The 24,783-nt window shown below is 37.7% G+C and overlaps 3 protein-coding genes across 3 annotated transcripts in view; 1 reads left to right on the top strand and 2 right to left on the bottom strand.

Annotated features, from left to right (window-relative positions):
* The window catches only part of LOC111344365 (calcineurin-binding protein cabin-1), a 35,011-nt gene extending 23,878 nt beyond the window's left edge, over positions 1 to 11,133 (bottom strand). The window contains exons 1-15 of the mRNA XM_022951597.2: positions 10,992 to 11,133; positions 10,815 to 10,895; positions 8,832 to 8,945; positions 4,552 to 4,683; positions 4,147 to 4,248; positions 2,976 to 3,054; positions 2,634 to 2,687; positions 2,267 to 2,333; positions 1,917 to 1,977; positions 1,685 to 1,791; positions 1,522 to 1,588; positions 900 to 954; positions 672 to 773; positions 333 to 427; positions 52 to 128 (exon numbers count right to left, since the gene is read on the bottom strand). Coding sequence (XP_022807332.2) covers positions 52 to 128; positions 333 to 427; positions 672 to 773; positions 900 to 954; positions 1,522 to 1,588; positions 1,685 to 1,791; positions 1,917 to 1,977; positions 2,267 to 2,333; positions 2,634 to 2,687; positions 2,976 to 3,054; positions 4,147 to 4,248; positions 4,552 to 4,683; positions 8,832 to 8,945; positions 10,815 to 10,895; positions 10,992 to 10,994 — 1,196 coding nt within the window. The 5' untranslated portion in view covers positions 10,995 to 11,133. The remainder of the gene's footprint in view (positions 1 to 51; positions 129 to 332; positions 428 to 671; positions 774 to 899; positions 955 to 1,521; positions 1,589 to 1,684; positions 1,792 to 1,916; positions 1,978 to 2,266; positions 2,334 to 2,633; positions 2,688 to 2,975; positions 3,055 to 4,146; positions 4,249 to 4,551; positions 4,684 to 8,831; positions 8,946 to 10,814; positions 10,896 to 10,991) is intronic.
* A 64-nt stretch (positions 11,134 to 11,197) lies between these two features.
* On the top strand, positions 11,198 to 16,332 carry LOC111344889 (cell cycle checkpoint protein RAD1). The gene is made up of 8 exons (XM_022952160.2): positions 11,198 to 11,398; positions 12,047 to 12,202; positions 12,654 to 12,748; positions 13,052 to 13,163; positions 13,369 to 13,491; positions 14,083 to 14,147; positions 14,468 to 14,612; positions 15,745 to 16,332. The coding sequence occupies exons 1-8, from the start codon at positions 11,288 to 11,290 to the stop codon at positions 15,793 to 15,795; spliced, it is 858 nt and encodes a 285-aa protein (XP_022807895.1). The 5' UTR covers positions 11,198 to 11,287; the 3' UTR covers positions 15,796 to 16,332.
* LOC111344897 (protein spinster homolog 1) lies at positions 16,112 to 24,757 on the bottom strand. The gene is made up of 10 exons (XM_022952170.2): positions 24,414 to 24,757; positions 23,531 to 23,739; positions 22,560 to 22,711; positions 22,324 to 22,393; positions 21,721 to 21,884; positions 20,339 to 20,467; positions 19,736 to 19,931; positions 18,275 to 18,340; positions 17,900 to 17,998; positions 16,112 to 17,767 (listed from the first exon to the last, which is right to left on the bottom strand). The coding sequence occupies exons 1-10, from the start codon at positions 24,604 to 24,606 to the stop codon at positions 17,363 to 17,365; spliced, it is 1,683 nt and encodes a 560-aa protein (XP_022807905.2). The 5' UTR covers positions 24,607 to 24,757; the 3' UTR covers positions 16,112 to 17,362.
* Positions 24,758 to 24,783: the final 26 nt, after the last annotated feature.

Genomic DNA, 24,783 nt, shown 5'->3' with positions numbered 1-24,783 from the left:
GAGTAAAGAAGAATTTTGAACCACTTTTACACTGTCCTCAGCTAAACAAACCTGAATAATGAAGGAATAAATGATTGCACCAATTCCCTGTAGTTAATTTCCTCTTCTTTCTTTTTGTTTGTTCTCACCTTTGAAGTGAAATAAGAAAAGCAATATTTTAATGCTTTCTCTTTAAGTGTGCTCAGAAATGAAATAATAAAAGGAATGTTTCTCAGAGGATCCACTACCAGACACTGAGTTTTTAATACAATGATTGCAGAAAAGACTGCTGCTAACTTTGAACTTCCTTTAGGGATTAAATAATCTTAGTTTGCAATCAAATTCCATCTCACCCTTGCTGATCTTCTCTTAGGAAGGAAATCATCAATGGCACTTGGAGGTGGTTTCTTTCTTTTTGGTCCTTTTTTGCTCTTTTCGTCATTCTCACCTAAGAACAAAACCATCCACGTTTGGTTAACTTCAAGTGATATCTTTTAAAATTATACTACATTTGCAATTCATCCTAATTTTTCCATGTAATGTAAATAGGCATCTGTCTGAACTCCTTTGTTAGTAACAACAAATACACCTCAAATCCTCCCCTCCATAGGAAATACCATTCTTGTCTATCATGACTGCCAAACCTGCAGGTCGTTGAATATCGCTGTTTGGATATAATCCCTGATAGATACCTGTCTGGACATTCTTGTATACTGAAAATCCCTCCGTAGAAAAACTAGAACTTGAATAATCTGGCACTTTAACAACAGATGCTCGGTAGGACATAGAGATGTCTTCAACAAAGAAAAGGAAAACACTGTTATTAAATGCAGACTGATTTTCAGCAGGTAGTACTCTGAACTAGTAATAAATGATAGTGTACAGACTTAGAAGAACAACAAGGAAGAAATAAAACATACTTGGGGTGACAATTGCTTTGTAGTACTCCTCCAAATCAACTCTTCGACCAAGTGGCTGGGAGAATACAACAAAATGGAATCATGTACAAATAACCACAATGCTGTCACTGGGGTTTTGCCAGGTATCATTTGATACTGTTACGCAGTCATGTTCTTTTAATGTAGACTCTTCTAGTCACCAATAACTGGGAGCAATTTTATTATCATTATCAAACAAAATTACATTGTACATCCATTGTAACAAACTTAAGTACGCACCCAATGCTGTAACAGCAACTACACATTGTTGTGTTTCTTCCACACTTTGTTTTTATTTTTTTTTTATTTCAAACTGTAAAAACTTAGTTGACTGTATAAAATAATTACATGTTATAAAATTACTGCAATAATATATTAAGCACCCTGATTGGTCAAAACCTATCGCTCATTGCACTGGTAAACCCATAGTTATTTCATAAAAGCAATAGACCACACTTTTTATCAGTTTATCAGCATAATAACAAACATGGGATGTTCGGAGAATACAAGAGCTTCCAGCTCATGATTTACAAACTAATGATCTTCAGGAGAATATGATATGCGACAAACCATAACACAGGCAAAAGTAATCATGCTTCAATACCTGAGGAGTTTCTGGTGATGTCAGGTGATCATACAGAGCAATAAAGCATTCACCCAGACTTGCCCACCTTAAGAAAAAAAAATTAAAAGAAAGGAACTTGTTTTCACCATGCCATCAACAACTTTATCAAAACCACTCCACTTCAATGGCCATCATTTCTTACGTGTGTGAGGTCAGAGTCTTGACAGGCGAATAAGGAGGGGGAGGGGCCCTGTCGGCTTCTACAAGTTTTAATCTCTGTTCCCTGAGATGAACAGCTTCATTCACAAACTGTAACAAAGGAAAAAAGTAAAAATTAATGTCCTGACTAGTGATGTCTATTACCAGGGCCAGATGAATAAATAAAGGAAAATCATAAAATAAAATATAAACACATGAATACGATGAAAGCATACCTTTTTTTCTTCATTTCCTTTCTCTTCCTCACTCATTGCATAGCACATGTTAAATAGATTTCTATGAGAAACATACATTTCAATGTACTGTCAAAATTTCATAAATAAATGAATAAATATTAATAATATTACGATCACTTTGACTACCTAATTGTAAGGGAAAACCTTACTTCAAGTAAGTCACACCAAACACTGAAATTTACTTTCCAGACCAAATACCATATAGAAATGGGTAATGGCTTGTCATTATCATCTAATTTTTTTCCCTCCTGAAGATTTTAAAGTAAAAGATTTGAAATATCCAGTAGTCAAACACCAAACAACAGCCTCTGTTGTGTTTGATAGTTTACCTCAGATGTTGTGATTCTCTCTTGAGTGGTGGTTCCTCAGAGAATATCTGATTCTTCAAAGCTATACCTGGGAAAAAAGTAACAGTTAACTATTGGAATCAAATATTGAATATTTTTATACTGCACACTTAAAAACTACTGGGGTATATAACATTATTTCCAAGAATGTCATAGAAAAAAGCTTATCTGAAGATTTAATCTGATAAGAAAAGTGCAGCAAGAATTACATGCATGCATGTAACAAATCAAAGTCAAGTTAATGGCATATATCTATAGTCTGTGATCAAAATAAAATGACTACAACTGGACAAAAACAACCTTAAATTTTGAAAAAATACTTCCATTATATATGAATAACAAAACTTGCCTTTAGGATATTCTTCATCCCTCTCTAGGGCCTTTGAGATCATAACTAGGCATGCTGTTTATCAGAAAAAGATATTGTCCAAATACTGAGGTGTTGAACTTGAGAAAAACTTTTACAGGCCTCTAATTTCCCCTTACAAAATCACCCTTGAATCAAATATAAAGGTCATGAGAATTAAGGAAATGATCACCAATTAATGAAGCCCTTGACTGTCAAACATATTCTCCTAATTGTCCAAACAATAAGAAATGTAAAGAGCACAGTTGGGAGAATAAGAATACTGATGTTAGGGTGTAAAGGGTTAAATTCCAAATGTAGGGAAGCATACAATAAACAACTTACTGTAGTAATCCCCAATGGCATATAGCACTGTACAGAGCAAGTCTAAACAAGGCCAGTGCTTTGGATTGCACTTCAAACCCTTTGTGAGATAAGACAGAAAACAAGGTAGAAAATCATAAAAGCATCTTGCTGTAATTATCTTTGATAATTTATCTAATTTAATTACTGTTCTTAGTACACATATAGCTGAGTCTCGATGCATTTACAATGAGTAAATTAAATATGAATTGACTATTTACAATCATATGATACAATTAACTGGTCTAATATAATTAATATAAATAGAATACAATAAAATAGCTAAGTAATATAATAATATAAAATCTATGCAATATTTAACAATTATTCGCCGAAGGTGAGGTGAATATCGTCAAATAATCCCTGAGATGAAGTCGAGGGGATTATTTGACAATATTCACCAAACCTGAGGCAAATAATTGTTTTTAGTATAATTTCAGAGCTGAACAACAGAGAAATTTCTAAAATATATAACATTTTAGTAACATTCATTAACATTTTATTACAACATTTTATATAAGCTGCGTGGAGCGGCTTATATAGCGTCATATAAGGAACCACTCGACCAATGAGATTGCTGGAAACTCTTTGCTCAGCTCTGAAATTATACTAAATACATATATAAAATTGTCACTGTTAATGTAACAGTTGACAGTACATTCATAATCACCCTTAAAAAGGTTGGTGAGTGGTAAAGCCCAAGACTTGAGAGAAGTGAACAACCCTTTGATGAACTACCAGGTAAAGTTGGATTTTCAAACATTTTCTTTTTTTTTGAATTTTTCAAACCAAGGTTAAATTTCAAAATTTACTTTATTCTTTAATTCAAACCATTACCAATGCTGGAGCCAAAAAAAAAAAAGAAAAATAATGTCTGTTACAGAACTGAAATGAAAACAGTCAAATAGTATAACTTTAAAAAAACTTGCTTTCTGTTAATGAATGAAAAGATTAATAGTCTAAGATTAGTTTTGATATATTATAAATCAACTCAATAGTGAGGCCCAGAGCTTGTGACCAGTTCCCTTTACATGTATTCTTCTGAGACTCACTTTGAAGGAGAATTTTGATGAATTGAAAGAATTGTATCAATGTCTTCAAATCAAATGCTGTAAGTTATAACCTGGTAATTTACTTCAAAGGCAATACAAACCTCCTCAAATGAGTGTCGAGCCAAGCAAAGATCAAATGTCTTCAGTGCTACCATTCCAAGATGATACCATACTGTCACATCTGAATCATCGAGGGCAACAGCCTGCAGATAAAACAAACACAGTAAGGCAAAAGTGTCTCATTAGAGAGGTCAGTTGGTCAGGGCATACTCCACTGTGCAAACCATAATAATAATTGCCAAAATCTGTTGGAAACAATAAAAATTAAAAAAAAAAAAGACTATAATGTAGAAGAAATTGACTGAAATGCAGTTGGTTTGTCTTGATTGAATCGATGAATCCCTCTGTTCTGGTTTTGCCTAACAAAAAAATCTTGAAACAATTTTACATTTCTGGTGGTTAACCAAAATAAAGCATGGAATAATAAATTGTTTCAACTATGTCACCTGGAGATATGCATCTATGGATTTTTCCCACTGTTCTCTCTTCTCTGCTAATGAAGCTAGATTCTTGTAAGCTGAGTATTTCAATACATGACCAGGTTCAACCAATCCAGCATCTTCATCTGGTGGCTGAGCCTGTTAAAGACAGTATTACGTGCAGTCTTGTTTTTTTATAACATTTTGAATTACTTATTTCAGGAAACCCCTTAGCTCACATTAATTTCACAGAAAAACTGCTTCTAACAGAAAGATAACAGACCTAGAACATTGACCTTTGTTGTTGTTGGCTTGACGTCACGAACGAAGATTAAAAAGGTTGTCCACATTGACGTCAGCTGCAGGCATGTTTGTGGCTGACCAGACCAATGCGGGAAAGGCAGATCTGTGGGCAATATCTGCAGCTAAAGGTGGTGTCCGGAGTGAAGATGGAGGCGGCACAGGCCTTCCTCCTCTGTCACTTGTCTTTAAGTACCTCACATCTATCCTCCTCAAATTGAGCGGTGGCTTGGTTGATTGTGTGGCGCCAGGTACCACGGTCTGTAGCCAGGTCAGACCACTCTTTGTGGTTGATGTTGCAGGTGCTGAGTGACTTCTTTAGGCTGTCCTTGAAAATCTTCTTTGGAGCCCCTCTCTCATGTTGTCTGGTTGAGAGTTCACCATACATGACAATCTTAGGTAGGCAGTGGTCTTCCATTCGGGAAACAGGACCAGCCCATCGGAGCTGGTGCTTCAGGATCATGGCTTCAATGTTGGAATCTCAGCCTGCTCCAGGACTTCGACATTGGTGCTGAAATCACACCAGTGGATGTTGAGGATGGTGTGCAGGCAGCGCTGATGGAAGCACTCGAGGAGGTGGATGTGGCTGCGGCAAGTGACCCATGTCTCAGAGCCGTAGAGAAGGGTGGTGAGAACAACAGCCCTGTAGACATGGATCTTTGTTTTTCTTTTCAGGTTCTTGTTGTTCCAGACTCGTTTGTATAGTCTGCCAAAAGAACTATTTGCCTTTGCCAGTCTGTTGTCTATTTCCTTGTCCATCTTGGCATCGGAGGAGATGGTGCAACCCAAGTAGGTGAACTGCTGGGTTGATTTCAGTTCTGTGTCGCCTATGCTGATGTGGGGAGGGCGATATTCTACTTGAGGGGCAGGCTGGTGAAGGACCTCTGTCTTCCTGAGTTTTGTTCATGGCACTTTTCCTGAAGTTGGCGGGGCATGAACACCATGTCCATCATGCCTCTGTTGGCTCTGAAGCCACACTGGCTCTTGGGGATGTTTTCTTCGTCAATGGTTGGTGCAAGCCTGTTAAGCAGGATCCTGGCAAGTATTTTGCCAGCGACTGAAAGTAGTGTGATGCCCTGGTAATTGGAGCAGTCAGACTTTACACCCTTGTTATAATAATATAATAATAATAATAATAATTTTTTATAGTTTATTTCGGACCACTTGCAGCCTAAGGCTGAATTACTGGTACAGTTTTAAAAATGTATACACTGGAAACCTAAATGAATAGATACACACAATACTTTACACAGGTTGATACTTAATGGTAACGAAATTTTTAAATCGCTCAGTTCTGACAAGTGTGCGGTGAGAAGATTTTCCTGATCGCAGACACATATGCATTGTGCTGTGAAGTACCCAGTCATGAATATGGGGCAGCTGTGCGGCGTGCCGACAAGGTCTGAATGGCGGCCTTTTCAAGCGTATGTTCGTATGAAAGGTCAGGCCATATAATAGAAAGAGCCCTTTTCTTGTCGCCCTTTTCTGATCGCAGACACATTTGCATTGTGCTGTGAAGTACCCGCTCATGAATATGGGGGTATGAGGGGTGGCCTGGGCAAATTTTATGAATAAACTGGTTGCATGCAGCTGCGCGGCATGCCGACAAGGTCTGAATGGCGGCCTTTTCAAGCGTATGTTCATATGGAAGGTCAGGCCATATAATAGAAAGAGCCCTTTCTTGTTCTTGTACAGGGCTATGATAGTAGCATCACGAAGATCTTGTGGCAGCTTGCCCTGCTCCCAGCAACAGACGAGGAGTACATGAAGTTTGTGCAGGAGTGCCGGACCCCATTCTTCCAGATTTCTGGTGGAATGCCATCAACTCCTGCTGCTTTGCAATTCTTGAGTTGATTTATGGCTACTCTCAGTTCATTGAGGGTGGGGGGTTCATCGAACTCCTCTTTGAGTGAGAGTTGAGGAACAAGATCAATGGTAGAGGCCTGCACAGTGCGCTTAGCACTGAGGAGGCTCTAGAAGTGTTCAGATCAGCGAGCAAGGATGCTGGTGTTGTCAGTGGGGAGAACCTGACCGTCTGAGCTGCGCAGGGGGCTCTGGACCTGGTGGGTAAGGCCATACACTGCTTTCAGTGTCTCGTAGAAGCCTCTATAGTCACCTGCATCAGCACACAGCTGAGTTTCCATAGCCAGGTGGTCCCATCAATTGTTCTTTATCCCTCTGAGTCTGCGCTGTAGAGCACTACATGCGCGTCGAAAGTTAGCCCTCTTCACAGGACAAGTCGGTTGTGCTAGGTGGGCATGATGAGCTGCCTTCTTCTTTGCTAGTAAGTCCTGGATTTCCATTTCATTTTCATCAAACCAGTCCTGGTTCTTCTTCTTCGAGTACCCAAGAACCTCTTCAGATGTCTTCAGGATGGCCGATTGCAGGTTCTCCCACAGGGTGTCAGGAGTGGGGTCAACAGCTTGGGGGAATTCGTCGAGTTTCAGCTGCAGGTCTGCCTGGAACTTGGCTGTCACCTCCTCTTGGCACAGACTGCTGATGTCGAGTTTCTTCACAAGGATACCTATCTTCTTTGGTTTGGGTTTAAACTACAGTTTGAGCTTGCAGTGTACAGGACGGTGGTCAGTGTGGCACTCAGCACTGGGCATCACTCTTGTGTGTAGAACGTCTTTCAGGTCTCTCCGGCGCATGAGCACATAGTCAAGTAGATGCCAATGTTTTGAACGAGGGTGCATCCAGGTTGTTTTCAGGCTGTCTTTCTGTTGGAAGATTGTGTTGGTAATGATGAACTGGTGCTCTGTACAGAGCTTGAGCAAGAGATGCCTGTTGTCATTAGTTTCCAATGCCGTGTCTTCCGAGGACTCCTTTTCAAGCTTTGGAGTCCTTTCCAACTCTTGCATTAAAGTCGCCAGCAATGAGGACCTTGTCGACTGCAGGGGTGTTGTATAAAAGTCTGTGCAGATCGGAATAGAAGCTGTCTTTGTCCGCAGGGTCTGCCAGAAGGGTTAGGGTGTAGACACTGAAGAGTGTGAGATGTTGCTTGCTCTCTAGTGGTAGGCACATGGACATGATGCAGTCTGAGTGGCCTGTGGGTAGGCCATCAAGTTTGGAGGTGATGGAGTTCCTCACCATTAGTCCCACTCCTGACTGGCATCTCTCCTTTGATGTTTTCCCAGACCAGAAGAGAGTGTAGCCAGCGCCATGTTCTTTGAGGCTGCCCTCGTCAGCAAAGCGGACCTTGCTGAGAGCTGCTATGTCGATGTTAAGGCGAGAGAGTTCGTGAGCCACAAGGGCTGAACGGCATTCCAGACAGTTGCTGTCAGCCATGTCGAGCATAGTCCTGACCTTCAAGCAGGCTACATTCAGGGCCTGTTTGTTTTTGTTTAGTGATTTCTTGCTTGGTCGGCTGCACGATAAGATGCCCGTTGACTGCCACTAGCCAACCGGGTGGTGATGAGGAGGCGAGCTTTCTTTAGGCGAACCTTTTCTATCGCCCCTCTCCATGTGGAGCAGGCAGTGCTCTCTCTAAATGGGGCTGCCTGGTCACTCAGGATGTTGTTGAGTCGTGTCGTCACCTCCAGGATGACAACCAGGCGACCATCCCTCCTGAACCGTTTGCATGCAGGATCAGGACTATGGCTTCCAGTGACATCTTCCACCTGCCACTTTCGCCCCTTTCCCATCACTGCAAGGCTTGGAATGGTTGGACACAGAACGTGGATGTGTCCTTCGGCCTGCGCTAAGGATTTTTTTTGGTGAAGTACAGTGTGCGCAGACTGGCCCCACCCTTTGAGCATGAGGTCCATCTGCCATGGCCTAGCAAGCTGGGACGGTGACAGCGGTGACAGTAGGTTTTACTTTGGAGTTTACGTCTCCTAGGTGGGTTGCCGACCAAGGCTAATGAGCCCCACCCACACTGACCTTTAGTGGATGCTTAATATACAAATTTAAGAGCTACAAACTATAACAGAACATAAGTAGCACATCTATACCTAAATCAAAATCCGCATTGCTGAAAAAAAATTGTTCTCAAGCCTTCTGCTAACCTCTTTGACCAAAGCAGAATTTAATAACTGATTGTATGCCTCTTCAGATGCTGTATAATCTCCTTTCTGCTGCAAAGCCAGGCCTTTATTGTACAACTCGAGAGCCTCTGATTCCTGTTAAACCAATATCAGATTAAATAATTAAATGTTTTACCAAACAGCTGTCTGGCTGAACTGAAAATGAGTGCACAGGATGTACAAGGATTTCTACCATGTCCCTACTGTCTCTCCTTGGTTCAGTTGACCTAAAAGTTGGGATTTGCACTTAATGTAATAATAATTTTTAACATATACTTCATATAAATAACCCCCTTGTATAGTTATTCCATTTTGGCTCCAGAATGCTGTCACAGGGCATCTGGGGACGGATAAGCCCTTTTTATTTAAATAGACGTGACAAATCTTATACTGGTCTAACAGTCAACAGAAGACATCTGCAAAAAGAACATGTAGAGATGTATGGACTGCCAGAGAGAATTGTAGGTAACATTTCATTGCAATTTCAACCCTTAAAATGTTATATCATATCTAGAATGCAATCAATCTATTTGCTTTGCATAAAGGCTGATAGTTTCTAAAGAAACTGTTTAGGGGCTGTGTCAGTGGGGGTAACGAAATAATTTGAATATATCAACAAAGTTGAAATGGTAAATTGGCCACTGTTATGATTATAAAAGCTGACGTTTCAAGCGTTAGCCCTTCGTTGAGCATTTTGAGCATTACCCCTTTGCTCCAACACAGGGCTAACGTTCGAAACATCAGCTTTTATAATCGTAACGGTGGCCAATTTACCATTTCAACTTTGTTGGTATATTCAAATTATTTGCTTTGCAGTTTGACTGTTACCATTGGCAACCAGTCCAAAAATAAATCGGCTTTCTGTACATCAGTAACCTTCACGTTAAGTAACACTTCCCATCGTAAGCGCGAATCAAGTTGCAAGTAGTTTTAGGAGTATAAATGTACTGCCACTCCCCTTGAATGAGATGTAAGTTGCCCACCATACTCCCTCTAAATATTTTGACAGTTTTCCATGACAGTTCACCATAACTCAATCAAAAACCTAAACGAAAAGGTGTTCAGTCTCCTTGCCAGTCTGCAGAGTATGGCAGATGTACATGCAAGTCTACTTGTCATAACACTGATTTTTCACAACAGACTCACAACATTGTACGCAGCAGCTGTAAAATAAGAGAAAGCCCTACAGCCATGCATGCAAGTATTAAGGTTGTATTCCATGCAGCTAAGAAATGCTTTACATGCATCAGGTCTGATATTGTTACCCACCATACTAAACAGACTGTACTCCTATGAAAACAGATTTATTACATGACTCGGGCAGTCAGAGGGCCAATAACTAAAATCAACCAATCAAAATGCTCTATTGCTGGTCAATATTCTCTCAGTATTGGACTAGGCACTGTCCCGAATGGTCCCGAATGATACCGCACTTGTGTCCCTTTTGCACTTCAGTCGTATAATAAATCTCTTATTAACCAAGCTTGCTCGGGACCGTACTGGAAGAATATCGGCCCTCGGTCTTTTTTGTACGGACCTCACTGTGCTCGGTCCATACTGTCAAGACCTCAGGCCAATATTCTCCCAGTACAGCCCTTGCGCTTGGTTAATAAGATATATGTATTGCCTGAGTGAGGTGTGTTATTGAAAAAGCACAACACAATGAGTGCAGCTACTAAAATCAGACTAAAAAGTATTCATAAGACAACATACCTCCCTTGACAAAGCTAGTTGGAAAGAGTACCATATAACCCCATCATTAATTATGCATTTCACTTCTTTGTCTTTGAGGATAAAACTTTAAAAACAAAGTCTACTAGTCTGAATGCATAATTAATGTATGGGGTTATATGGTACTCTTGCCAAGCTACTTTAATGTGTTTGTTTTTTCTCGTTTATTTCCTCATTTCTCTTCCATTCACAATTACTTTATCAACAGTACTGCTGCAGCTGAATACTCCCTACCTTAGCTTGTTTGACACTCTCCTGTGTTGGTTCGTGGTCGCTCTCCTCACTTGAATCATCATTCAGCGCGCACAGACGAATCTTATGGAAAAAAAAGAGAGAGAAAGATCAACTTTCGCCAAATTCAATTGCAAGTATACAACTTGGACAATGACACCAACAGTTCCATAAACATACCATTTTACTTGGTCTGAGGTTTCAGTCAGGTAGCATTTGCTTGCACCCTATATGTGAGCAACCCCTACTCTTTAGCACGGAAGGTTACTGCAACCTAAATAATGTTTGTCAAAGTTGAAGAAAAATCCGCCATGTTGTCTCACGTAAAGGAATGGATACTAAGGTCTTCAAAACATGTGCGGTTACCAAACGCTAGCCCCAGATTACGCGCACACTTCAGAACAAAATAGCGCATAATTCGCGGGGATTTTCAATTTAGGAAAAGCTTGGCAAAACAATAAAAGGTGTGAAATGAGATGTCTAGGCTCACACAGCAAAGTGGCGATGATAATCGCTATATCCTAGTGGCTAAGCTGGACAACGCGCGTAATCTTCTAAACATTTTGAAAGCTGTACATTTCAAAGAGGTATGTACATGTAAAAGACGTAACATAGATATGTTGTAGATCTAGTCCTTTGAATCTCGAGAGTGATAATTTGTAAATTCTCCTCAAATTTTCAAATTAGTGTTGAACAGAGTGGTAGTGAGAAGATGTAAAACTATCAACTAGGGAATAGCATATTTCTGGAATGTATAAACATTAAGACAAAGAAATGTACGGTAACGGTGGAGACAACGAGCTCTCAGAGTTTCTATTAGGAGGGAAGAATGGTAGGAGGCAAAGTCTGTACTAAAGCCTATCAGTCAATCTAGACTTCGAGCTAAGGGGGGGAGGGCGTTTTTGTTTGTGTGTTCACCTGGTGGATTTTCTTCCCTCTGCGTTTATTTTTTTACCCAAAATGAGCGAGGGCAGGGGGGTGGCCACTGCTGTGCCCCTTCACTAGATCCACCACTGACTAAGCATTATCCCACTGTGGTTCCCAAGGATCGTTATAGTAAAAGGTTGATGCAACTGACTCTGACTCAGGACTTTTTTTTTTTGATAGCATGAGGAAACTCACCGAGCTACTACTTCTTTTAGAAAACGTGATTCTGTTTTCATTTTCTTGGATAACCATATTAGATGAAAATAGCCGCATTTATAAAGAATTTTTCTTTCTGTACTGTATCATAGTCAGCCACGTGTTTTGTGAGTAGCAATGGTATCAAGGTTACTGTTGAAGATGCAAAGTGTGTACAGGCCAATGCCTTTGTGCAAAGTGGAATCTTCCAGGAGTTTGTTTTCAAAGAAGAGAGTGCCACTTTCCGGATAAACCTCAACGTTTTACTGGTAGTAAAATTAAAGTTACAATTAAATTGAATTATACTCTTTTATTGTTCTTCTTCCTGAATGAGCCTCCTGCAGAAGCTTGTTACACTTCCACTTCATTGCAGACCTCATTACTGGAAACAATAATTTATGATAAAGTGTGTTACTTGCCAGAGGCCCCATCCTGCTGGAATTCATTCCTGTTTCAGATGCATTAAGTGACCAAGAATACTGTCACTCCCCCCTGGACTGGAGGCCTGTTTAATGCAAGGCTATTCACACCACTTTATGAATTCCTAATAAAGATTTATACCAAAATTCATAATCTGATCTCATTTTCCAGTAACTCCACATTTTGTTAAGCCAGGGATAAATGAGATTGGATCTTTTATATAATATAGAAAGACCTGTGCACATGTAGATATTTTTTCCAAGAATTAACAATTTAATTTTTATTCATTCTTGTAACCAGGAATGTCTCAATATCTTTGGCTCCTCCAAAGATACAGGAACTTGTACTGCTATGAAGATGTGTTATGCGGGATATGGCTCACCACTCATTCTCATGTGAGTATTTGGGGGGGGGGGGTTCAGTGGTTTTTATCATGCTTCTCCCTCAAGAAGAGAACCACAGCAGAGAGCTAGCATACATTAGCTATGGTACACTTAACTGCAACCCACTGATTCTCTTCTGGCCTTTGAAGTTTCAGTTAATGATTGAAATAGTCAAAGGAGTTAATGATGTCCTCTGTAATATCGTAGTTCTGGTTACTAGTAAAATTTATTGATTTCATAATTAATGTGCCATATCTATTTTATGAATTTATTTATTTGTAATCTGAAATTTTACATTTTGCTCTATGTTCAAAGGCTAGAGGAAGGTGGTGTCTTGACAGATTGCAGCATTCAGACTCAAGAGCCTGATGAAACATTAGATTTTGACTTTAGCAGTGCAGAAGTATTGAACAAGATTATTATGAAAGTAAGAAAGGAAAATATTTCTTTTGGGGCAAGGTTTCTAAAGCAACTCATAAACAATTTTTGTATGGAAGGATCTTTGTTTCAATGTTGAGTATATCTGCCATTAACTTGTCAGATACAACTTTTCAAGGCCCTGGCTAAAATCTTGCCCTGGTTTGTTTATGATTGATCAAATCAAGAAAATGATTTATTTTTGCTTATTACAGTCTGAGTGTTTGAAGGAGGCCTTCAATGAACTTGACATGACAAGTGAAGTACTACAAATTTTGATGTCACCAGACAACCCTTACTTTAGACTGTCAACCTTTGGATATGCAGGAAGTATGCATGTAAGGTTTGGTGATTCTAGTCTAAACTTCTCACATTCAGCGTTGTTACCACTTCAAGAGTAACTTTTGAGTTGGTGTGTAATGCGGCAATCAATAAGAAGCTTCAACATCCCCCTTCGGCAACCCTCCAGAAGCTCTTGATTGTGAAACAAATTCTCCTTGTCAGCACCTTAGAAAATGTATAGAGAATAGCATGGGGAAAATGCATACTGATCGATGCTAGGGTGTCAAGGGTAACATCCATAAGTGACCAATGTGTAACTTCTCCCATCCACTTTTAAACATCACCCCAACAGGTGATAAAACTAATTAGAGTATCACCTGGAGGGTATGATCTAATAAAGCACCAAATTTTCTTTGTCTTTTTAACAACGGAAATGTCTGTCAACTAGAAAGGACAGTCACTGAATTTGATCTTGGTACCTAAAGGGTAAAGGTTTACTTTCACTGTAGATAGTAGGAAAGAAAGACTATTCTACCAAGGGAGGAGGGGCAGTGAACTGTTTGGTCTACAAGACTGTCATAGTTTTTATTGTGTCTTCTTCAATAATAGAAATTGAACGAATATGTAAATTGGCTTTAATCTTGCAGTCTGATTTTCCAAAAGATTCTGATATGGTGGAGTCATTTGAATGTCAACAAACACAAACAAACAGGTATGTGAAAAACAAAAAAAATTATTGAAGATTGGGAATCAAAAATGTCTGAAACAATTTGGCTGACTCAGAGGTACCTTTGTCTTTGTATTTAAGCAAAATTGTGGTTCACTTCATTATGTCCTCACTTAGCTTAATTGCATATGAACTTGAATGTCTCTTGAAGGAAGAGATATTTTGAAAACAGTAAATAGTAGTTTTTCTTGCTGCTAAAAAACTACTAGTTCATGCTTGAATTAGCTTTGATTGGATGGGAATAAAACTCGATGCAACTACATTTAGACACTCAAATCTGACTTGAATTCTCCCTGTGTACTTAGATATAGGATCAGCCTTCTGAAGCCATCTACCAAGGCACTGCAACTTTCAAGTAAAATCTCCATCAGAATGGATGGAAGAGGTTTTCTCTCACTGCAGTATATGATTATAAATGAAGATGGGCAGGTCTCCTTTGTGGAATACTTGGTTGGTTTTAACCATGTTTTACTTGTTATGAGATAATTAACCCTTTGACCCCCAGGTCAACATGACTCACATCTAATTTCTCCTTTGAATTGCATCATTGAATAAAATCTCACATTCTGATTGGTTAATGAAGCAAGGTATTTAGTGTAGAATCACATCATTGAATAAAATCTTGCATTCTGATTGGTTAACAAAGTGAGGTATTTAGCGTGGAATTGCGAGTTGAAAACGAGGCTAAGTGATATTGTTTCGCATCTACGTAAGCATAACAATTTTAAATAATGCTGTTTCCTTTTTTCTCATTTTTATTCCGTTATGTGATTCAAGGAAATCCATTACTTCACTCGTGAATTCCACATTAAATTGCACTTGAAAACCGATATCGCACTCATCGCTGCGCGATTCGTGCCATATCAGTTTTTGTGTGCAATTTAATGTGGAATTCCCTTGTCAAGTAATGAATTTGCCAATAGAATTGCAAGTTAAAAATGAGAAAAGTGATTTTGTTTCGCATCTACATAATTATACAAAACAACTATAAGTAATGCTGTTTTCTTTTTTTCTTGTTTTTATTCAATTAATATGTGATTCAAGGAAAATCCATCACTTGACTTATGAATTCCATGTTAAATTGCACTTGAAAACCCATATTGTACTCACTGCTTCGCAATTGGTGCAACATCAGTTTTCAAGTGCAATTTAATGCAGAATTCCCTTGTCAAGTAATGAATTTTCCTATACAATATCACCCCAGAATAAACTTTAAGCTTACTAGAATAAAGGAAATTACTATCAACTCAAGAATCTCTTGATTGTTAGCCAAATTCTCACTGTCCATAAATGTATGCTGTAGATGTATCAGAACAGTACAGAGAACATGCATACTGATGTCAGAGTGCAAAATACTCATAAAAAAAAGTAACAGAAAGAATGTTGTTGGCAATGTAACTATGAAGTATGTTTTGACAGCATCACAGTCAAATAATTTTCAAGTCTGCTTCTTAAAACTGAAAAAGGAAATAATTATTAGCCATTGCTGTCCAGATACTGACACATATCCAGAACAAAATAATTAGTATTTTGGGTGATGGAAGCTTATATAATGTCTTAATTGAAATAAATATTTCCCCAGTGTGCTCCAGATGAAGAAGTTGATGAGGATGATGAAGATGATCTCAACTGAACAACCACAAAAAGTCAAAGTGAAAAAAGATAGTATTGTAAATCAATCAGCCTGGTAGAAGAGCCGTCAAAAAATGTATTAAAAATGTAAAAATAAAAAAAAAGATAATACCAGTATGTACTAATTGACTGAATAGTTTGGCTAACTAAAAAAGAAAAACAATCAAAGAAACAAATTGGATCGAAATCCTTCAATCACAAGCCAGAAATATGACCTTTAAGCCCTCTGAAACATCATGTGTCATGAAAGATGCAGAAACTAAGTATGAATAACAAATCATACGATAACTGTCCGAGTTCTAGAACACTGAAAGTCATTTTCAAACAAACAACATTTTATTGGTTTGTGATCAAAGTAGATGATAATGAATAAAAAAAGTGTACATGGTCAAACTGCTTATTACTAAATATACCATCATCTACCTAGATTTTGTAACTATTACTGTAACAGTGCGATCAAGTGTTTTGAGTGTTTCAATGTTTCAGACCATACATTTTAAATGCTTTGAACATAAGTAAAAATTTTTTTTAAATACAACTATGATGCATTTTGTAAAATCATTTATTTGATAATCTAAGCACCATATTTATTCACATTTTTTCTATCTGTCATTAAACAAAGGTTGTGAAAAGAGAGGATACATCGCAAGATAAACCATTTTGCTGTCAAACTTTCCACTAAAACACAACACTGATTGTCAATAGCCCATTTCCGAATTACCCTTGGCCTCCTTTTCAAAACGAGTCCTGGTGCTCATCCTTTCGTATGATAAGTTTTCATTCACATGCAAATTAAACTCATTTTCACAAAAATGGTTGAGCACCAGGCCTCGCTTTGAAAAAGAGGCCAAGGATAATTCGGAAATGGGCTATTATGATTGGTCAAATTGGTGGGCTGCATTTTACTATTCAGCCTGCTAAATTCAAAAGTTTTATTTTCATTAAAAATTTCCCCCACTCTCTTTGAAGCCAGAGGTATTATAACTAACTGTATAGTCTGCCCCCCCCCTTCCTCATCCTAACTGAGGATTATTCATAAAAATTTCTATATTATAATGCATGAATGGACACAAAAATGTTGTTGATGTCAGTGATAAACCCCAAACATCTCAACCAAAACAACCCATAATAAGCTTTTTGTAACAACAATTCAACATTGTATATAAGGAAATGTCTGTAGGACTATCTCCCCCGTCCCCCAAAATTGTTTTTCTTAAGCACAGCAAGTGTTGTTTTCTTGCTGAAAATAATTTTTTTTAATTAAAAAAATGAGGAAAATGCCTTAAAATTTGGATTGTGGATAACCACTCTGAGTAACTGCTTGTTTTTCTCATCTTGGAAGAGCTATAATTTTTCCCAAACTCCTCATGTATTGTCTTTGTGCTCATACATGAGCAGAATGTAAAACATTCACAAGGAGCCAACAATTTTTGATGCCCCTGATGCCCCACAATATTTGGAGGAAAATAGAAATCAGAAACATTGCTAAGAGAAATGACACTTTCAACCATTCTTCAAACAAAATACAAATTATATATTATTGGAACAAATTCACCTTAAATACTAAATCAGACAACTTGGCAGTTTTGTTCTTCATCAGCTGTTGGTGGTGTTCCCTGCACATCCACTGGAACAACCAATGCTTCTCTTTCAGACATTGCAGGTGAGACTGGATCAACATCCAACAGTTCATCTTCATTATCATCAACACTGTAACTGTCCACAGCTCCATTTTCACAACCAGCTTGAAAAAAGTTGTCTGAAGGGACTGTATCTAACAGTGAACTTGTATCATCATCTTCATTTCTTGTAAACTGCTCCGCTTTTTCCCGATCATTGACAAGATAAATTGAGCACATTATGAAACAAAATCCTCCTATAACACTAATAAAGGTTGACATCAAAAGAGAATATTCCATGCTTTGTGCATGATCCTTGTCACTATTCCCTTCACCTCTGATACGATCAGAAATCTGTGGAAACAATAAAATGTTGAGGTTATGATCCAACTTCAAAGCAAAAAAAAAAACATTCTCCTTAGACAAAAGAATCAAATCAACTTGATTTTCACGAAAAGATGTGCATTCTCTATTCAGCTACCTTACCTCTCCAACAAGCCATGGGCTGCCTGCATCACCAAATAAGTGAGAAACGAGAATTTGAACAGCTTCAGCAGTGGATCGACGTGAGGGGATTATTAAATACTACAAACAAAACAAACATTTGAACCATAAGACAACTTTACAATAATTTTTATCATGTTTTTTTATGCCTTGCAGTGAGTACAATATAATATTCATTTGTTTTCTCTTCCTATTGACTTCGGGAAAATATCTCTTCTGAGAAGTTTTCTTTAGTGGTTACACTAACTTAGTCAATGAAGTGTCATTAAAAGTGGAACAATTGATGCCACATTGTTTTCCATCTCCAGTAAAGCCAGAAAGGTGTTTGAATGTCAGTTAAACTAAGCTTGTTCTTACCAAAACCATGTCTCCTACTGGTGCCCAGTTCATGAAAAGTAACACTTCACCGAAGAATACAAGGGCCTGGCATCAAACAAAATAAAACCAAATTAGACGTAATTCATGGTGCATATGGTCAACAATATGCTGGTATTTATTAGTCAACAAAATGTACTCAATAATAATTCAAGACATAAGAATTGAACTTAGCACATAAATTATCAAATCTGGGTTGATATTTATTTAGGGAAATAATAAGTTGAGTACTCAACATTGATAAAAACAATGAATTTTTAGTACATCTATTCATTTCATTTTAGCCATTAATTATAAATAGGATTGTATTGTATTTTATCATTTCATTGTATATCATGTTGATTTCTTTTGTTATTTGATATTTTTTTCTTGGAAAAATTAGTTTCTATAAGCAACTCTTAAATTCCAGAAAAAAAAGTTTATGTATCTATGTAATTAACCCTTTACAACCCGTTGACATCAGTATACATATTCTCCATACTGTTCTCTATGAATTTCCTATGGTACCCACTGGGAAAATTTGTTTTAAATGTGGTTAAATGCAATTTAACGGAGTTCACATCAAAGAGCATCAGCATTCTCTAGTAGTCAGCAGGTTTTTGCCCATGTGCATGCATTACAATTCCATGTGCTCTTTGTTTTAGGTATTCTTGTGTGTGCTTTCAGCGTGTACTTGCAGCATTCCCAGGTAGTTTTTCCCAACCCATTCCCTCCTTCTTTGCACTGCTTATTCAGTGTGATGGGTGCCTATTTCCCTTTCGTGTGTGGGGGCTCATGGCTGGGTTGCTATGATCTGCCAGCCATGGTAAAAGTCTCCATCTAGGAGCTGGCTGCCAAAAGTGGAAGCTCCTAGATGTTTCAGCCACTCAATCTCCACTTAACAACACAGTTGTCAAACAGTCAATGACTTCTTAAGTTGGTGATCATTTCTTCTCAGAACCTTAATGTTTAATTCAGGGTGATACCATAAATTATGGAATAATAGATGACTGTCACTCCTGGGAGTTAAAGTGTTACAAAGGCCATTGCAGAAACGTGAAAGGACTGGGACACGTTTCTTATATTGATTACCGGTACATTGAAAATCTAAACATTTCAACTGAAATGTTAATGAATGAAAAGCTACCCAGTCAAGTTTGAGAGTTTTCAGCGGAAAAGTGTCCAAATTGGAGCCTTGCAAAAGTTGCAAAAATTCCATCCAAAACCTTAAAATTTTTTGCCCTGTCTACCCAATCCATACAAACTCTATTTTAGGTGATACTTGAAAAGCTGTCATTTTGCCATTTTCCTCCTCTAAATACTTCTATTCTCGCTTAAGACTCTCAAATTAGTTGATCTTTCATTTGAATATCTTAGTTTTTCAAACAAACGAAAAACAACCACACTCTTTCCCAGTCCTCTCACGTTTCTACAATGGCCTATTAATGGACCATTTCTACTTACATATGTCACTTTGATGTTTTTAGATGCTAGTACAAGACAACCATAGAGGAAAGGTGCTGACCCAATTAGTGCAACAGCACATACTAAAGCATCAGCTTTTCTATTCCGTGTTCTATACCGCCAAGCAATCTCTGCACCAAGCCAAACTCCTACAATACCAGCAACACAGGTAATAATCCCAACCTTTAGGCTAACTCTTAAATGGGGGAAAGAAAAAAGAAAACTTTATTAATAGCATTCACTATAATCATCTTATCATCTTTCTTTCTTGTCTGGGCAAGACATGAGAGAATGACTGGCAATTACAACCTTTTGTTAGCTATTTAATGGAAGTTGCTCGACTTGTCTTCCACAAAAATGCCCACTTGCCCAAACACAATGTGAGCTCTAGCAAAGTAACCACCATATCAATTATTATCAAAATTTTAATTTCACGGAAACTACTGCTTTCTAATCGATAGAATTGATGAAATACAATTTCTTCACGACTTTTTGTTTTTGTTGTGGTTTTTTTCTTCCTTTTGTTAGACAATAGAACTGATAGAGCTGCAGAGCCATTTAACACCCTGACCCAGTTATCTTCTCTATGAAAAAAATACTTACTCTGATTCTGTTACTGAAATTCCTTGTGCTTTTGTTGCGTACAGTAAGAATTTTGGTGCCCAAAATGCCAAGGCGCCAGTCACAAATGAGACACAAGTAAATCCCAGATTCAGCCAAATAAAACTTTTCCTATCAAAACAAAACGTTACTGAGTCTGGTCCACCATCATGAACCCATGCTTTGCTCTTTCTGATCTCACAGCAATTATGACAAAAAAAATAAAAAACAGAACAACAATAATGCAACTGCTCATGCAGTTTGATTGTCAAGATGAGAGCAGTCCTGGGGCCCATTTCTCGAAAGTCCCGTTAACTTAACAGGCCTGAAGTCATTTTTTAGAATCAAAATTTGAAGGATATAAAGGAGATTCTGGCACATAGTTTTATTGTATTATTTTCAAAACTTTTGAAACCCCCATCTTGAATGAAAACACAACAGCTTCACATGCCTTTTAACTTAATGTGACCCTCAAGAAACAGGCTCCTGAAAAGGATAGGACTTGTTGTAGTCATACAATGTAGATGTTTGGACAACCTGACAGTCATCATAAGAGTCAAGCTAGAAAGGTACTTGTATTTATCAGAAAGAAAATACATAAAGAAATAAGTACAAAGGATGGTTGATTTGTTCTAACACAAAAATAGTGTATGACATTTTTACATGACATAACATAATAATGCCTTATGTAATTAATTGATAAGATTGTTGAAGCCAATACTACTAGTCGCAGATTTGAGAGACATAAAATTGGTGTGTAAATAAAATGCTATGATAATGTATATTAATCCTGGCATTTGTTAACTATAATTCTAATCTGTTAATAGATCTTGAATACAATTCTGTAGACAAGATGACTAAATAAACGGTGAAATATTTAGAACCTTGGTGATTGTTGCAATGAGCAATACACTGGTTACAGAAAAACCACAGAGAAATCATCGATTTGAATGTAAAAGTAATCCCAGATTACATCTGATTAGCTCTTGTGACAACTTTTGATTAGTTTTGGTTTTACGACTTTCAGTTCTCTATATATTAAGTACTGTGAACCAGGTTACAAAATCTCAGATCAACGACGGTGACTACATATATCTTATTGACCAAGTGCGAGGGCCGTGCTGGGAGAATATCGGCCCGAGGTCCGTACAAAAAAGACCGAGGGCCGATATTCTTCCAGTACGGTCCCGAGAAAGCTTGGTTAATAAGAGATTTATTATACGACTGAAGTTCAAAGGGACACAAGTGCGGTATCATTCGGGACCATTCGGGACAGTGCCCGGTCCAATACTTAGAGAATATTGGACCGGCAATAGAGCATTTTGATCGGTTGATTTTAGTTATTGGCCCTCTGACTGCCCGTGTCGTGTAATAAAAATACTTACACAGTTGTAAGATACTTAAGGTCTGCCCACCAGCTGGTTGTGTTGTGTACATCACAAGCTGAGACACTGTGTGGGTTTTCTCCTCTTTCAATGGCACCTCGTTTTGGCTCATGAACTACAAAGATGCACATGAGAACGCATACTGCACCAATGATAGGGGTCACCTGGAAATAAAACAATTCTCTTATTTGGAAGAATAAGGGAATAACAATCTACTGATTCAATGATTTCTGACCTGGTGGATGTAAGTTAATGATAACTTACAATAATTTTTCTTAATTTGATTTAAGCGTTTGTCTTTGATGGAGCTTCTGAAGTTTACTGACTAAAAAAAATCTAACAAATTGGACAAAGCTGAAGTTTTAAAAGTTGCTGCTCAAAATGTAAATGAAAACACTGCCTTGAATTGAATCATGAAAACTACTGCCAGATCAACTTCAAAACAAATGATTCACAGACAGAATCTAAACATAACCTTGTCAAACTACATTAAATTATACAATATCTACCACAATTAACAATAATTTATTGGACAGAAAAACTGTATTTCAATCCCACAATTACTATAATTGTTTATATATCAAAAAAAAAAAAAAAACTTACACGTAGTCCCCATTGCCACTGATGGTCAAATACAGCGGCAACTTCAGTTCCAACTATGTAACCAAGTCCACTGAAAAATGGAATATTATTTTACATATCTCAGGTACCTCAGTGGAGCCAAAAGTTAAAAACAAATGATAGCATGGCCAAAACCAAAGGCCATGTACTACTGTGCAGTTAAAAGAAAATAAACGTGCTTTTAATTATTTCTTGGTCTCATGATCATCCTTGCTCACCTCCCCACAGGAATAGCAAAATAGAAGAAAGACAACATCCTAGTTCTCATATCTCCAGTGAAAAGATCAGCTATGACAGTGGGTGCTATTGTAGAATAACTTGCCTCTCCTATTCCAACTACACCTCTTAGGACAAGGAACCACCAAAAAGACTGTAGATAAAGAAATCAAGAAAAGCTTTTCTACCACTGGTTTCAATGAATTTCCATGCCAAAAACAACAATACTTTATCTAAACATGCTATACCAAGGAGCGCAGGGCCCATTAAAAATTGAGCTTGAAAATAAACACTTAAAAAATTAATAACAATGTATATGATAGTGAAGAGCTACTATAGTGTAAATTCTACAATCATTTTCATGACTAACTAAATACTAGCACAATTTCTATAGCAACCGAAAAAAAATATTCCAAAGCTTTAGCCTTTCTCTTATTTTGTCCTCATTCCAAGGGCTTTATCCTCATGGCAAACAAAAAGATATGATTATACCAATAAAAATAGTTTAGACTTAAATATCATGTGTAGATACCAGTTACATTTGGAGTAAATTCATGTCAGTGGTGATCTTCTTTTTAAAACCAACATGAGATAATTACATTGATCTTAGGAAATGCAGAAGGTACTAGATCACTTTGCATTCTTTCGGAGTTTATGCATGCATGAATACTAAAATTTATTGCATGACTTGTCCATCCCACACATGCAATCCCACAGAAAACTATAGGGAAAACTGATGTGTGTGGGGCCAAACAGGTTGCCATGAACTGGTCCAGAAAAAGCTGTCCAGCCCTGCACTCAATGGCATTGTTGCAAAAAAAAAAAAAAAAAAATTGGTCAGGATTCAAAATTATGACTTTAAGTCAATCATTTTCCTGTTTGCTGTCTCTAGTCAGTCACTGAGTAGATAATAAGCATATATTTGCTTAGTGATTATAATAGCACAAGAGTACTATTTAAGGGATGTACTCACATCTTTGCTCAGCAAAGTGCTAGCAAAAACAGTTGCTGACCAAACAAGTATTCCAGCTGCCATAAGATACTTCCTCCTGTAGCGGTCTCCAAGGTAACCAAACACTGGTGCAAGAATCATATAGCTACAGATGAAGACAGTTTGGAGCAGGCCAGCTGCTGAATTATTGTCTTGTATTCCAAAATATGCTTGGATGCCATTTAGAAGGCCTATTGAAGAATATGATTCATTATATACAGCCAAACTCTTTTCAAGCAGTAACAATGTATTTATTACCTTCAAAAAACAACTTGAAGGGTAATCCTTTAATATCATGGTACCAGGAAAATGTTTGGTCAGAAAAACTGTGGATCTATTTTAAAACACATCATCTTTTTCAAAGGACTTTCAACTCTGAATTTTGTACAATGCACAATATGATACTTGAGAATATTGAATTCTGCAGAAGTAAATGTTGTTTTTGTGACTTCAAGGCTCTAGGCGAAATGGTTGTTTTCTACAAATCTTTCACTTTCCAGTAAGTAATCCACAAAATATATCTGTGATGGAATATTCTACCACAAATATCCATGTATTTGCAAACTAACAAAGTTAATATCCATTCCAAAAGCAATGTAACTTAATACCCATATCTCAATTTCATTTTCTATAGCTGCTCCAGGATGTAATCAGCCATTTCAATCCCTTACCAGTTTTAACCGTGTTTCATTCCACTTTAATCGCAATCTCCCATAATTGTTCGCACTCTGTAAAAAACTATTTACATCCTCTACAATAAAGACTTGCGCATCAGGTAAAGTAGTTAACTTTTTAAAGAATCCTCTGACTGGCCATCTAGCTTCGTTATCTCTGATAAATTGCTTGCTTTCGTATAACACTTTACCTGCTACAGTTTGTCGGTCCATATAATTCAAGAGATTGATGATAAATAACACTACCACGGTCACATAAGCCCGAACGTTGTTTCCTCGTCTAACTCTAATCATGTTGTCGTCACTTTGGCTTGTAATTTCTGCTACGTCTTCTGCCTGAGCTCCAACCTTTGGATTCGCCACTCCGTTAGTGGCAACTGACATAGCAACAAGAACAGATGACTAAAATAGACTAAGCGAGTGATAAATTGCGTGTTTGTGATAGAACATGAGATAACTAATTCAAGAAACTTTCCAAGGAAACCCACAGCTAAAATGGGAAGCTCTATTGTATATAGTAGGCACGGCTACGTAGCAAAACGGCTTGCACTGACTTTACCC

This window comes from Stylophora pistillata, chromosome 13, assembly GCF_964205215.1.
Source record: "Stylophora pistillata chromosome 13, jaStyPist1.2, whole genome shotgun sequence".
Lineage (NCBI taxonomy): Eukaryota > Metazoa > Cnidaria > Anthozoa > Scleractinia > Pocilloporidae > Stylophora > Stylophora pistillata.
This window is presented reverse-complemented; position numbering and strand designations above follow the sequence as displayed.

Bases quoted from the DNA above. Each gene is read 5' to 3' on its own strand.
- LOC111344897 (XM_022952170.2), bottom strand. From the start codon at position 24,606: ATGTCAGTTGCCACTAACGGAGTGGCGAATCCAAAGGTTGGAGCTCAG. The intron at 22,394-22,559 runs GTGAGCAAGGAT...TCCATTTTTCAG, and splicing joins TTTGCTATTCCTGTGGGGAG to TGGACTTGGTTACATAGTTG. The intron at 20,468-21,720 runs GTAAGTATTTTT...TTGTTTTGATAG, and splicing joins CTTAAGTATCTTACAACTGT to GAAAAGTTTTATTTGGCTGA.
- LOC111344889 (XM_022952160.2), top strand. From the start codon at position 11,288: ATGTCTAGGCTCACACAGCAAAGTGGCGATGATAATCGCTATATCCTA. The intron at 12,203-12,653 runs GTAGTAAAATTA...TCTTGTAACCAG, and splicing joins TAAACCTCAACGTTTTACTG to GAATGTCTCAATATCTTTGG. The intron at 13,492-14,082 runs GTAAGGTTTGGT...TTAATCTTGCAG, and splicing joins GATATGCAGGAAGTATGCAT to TCTGATTTTCCAAAAGATTC.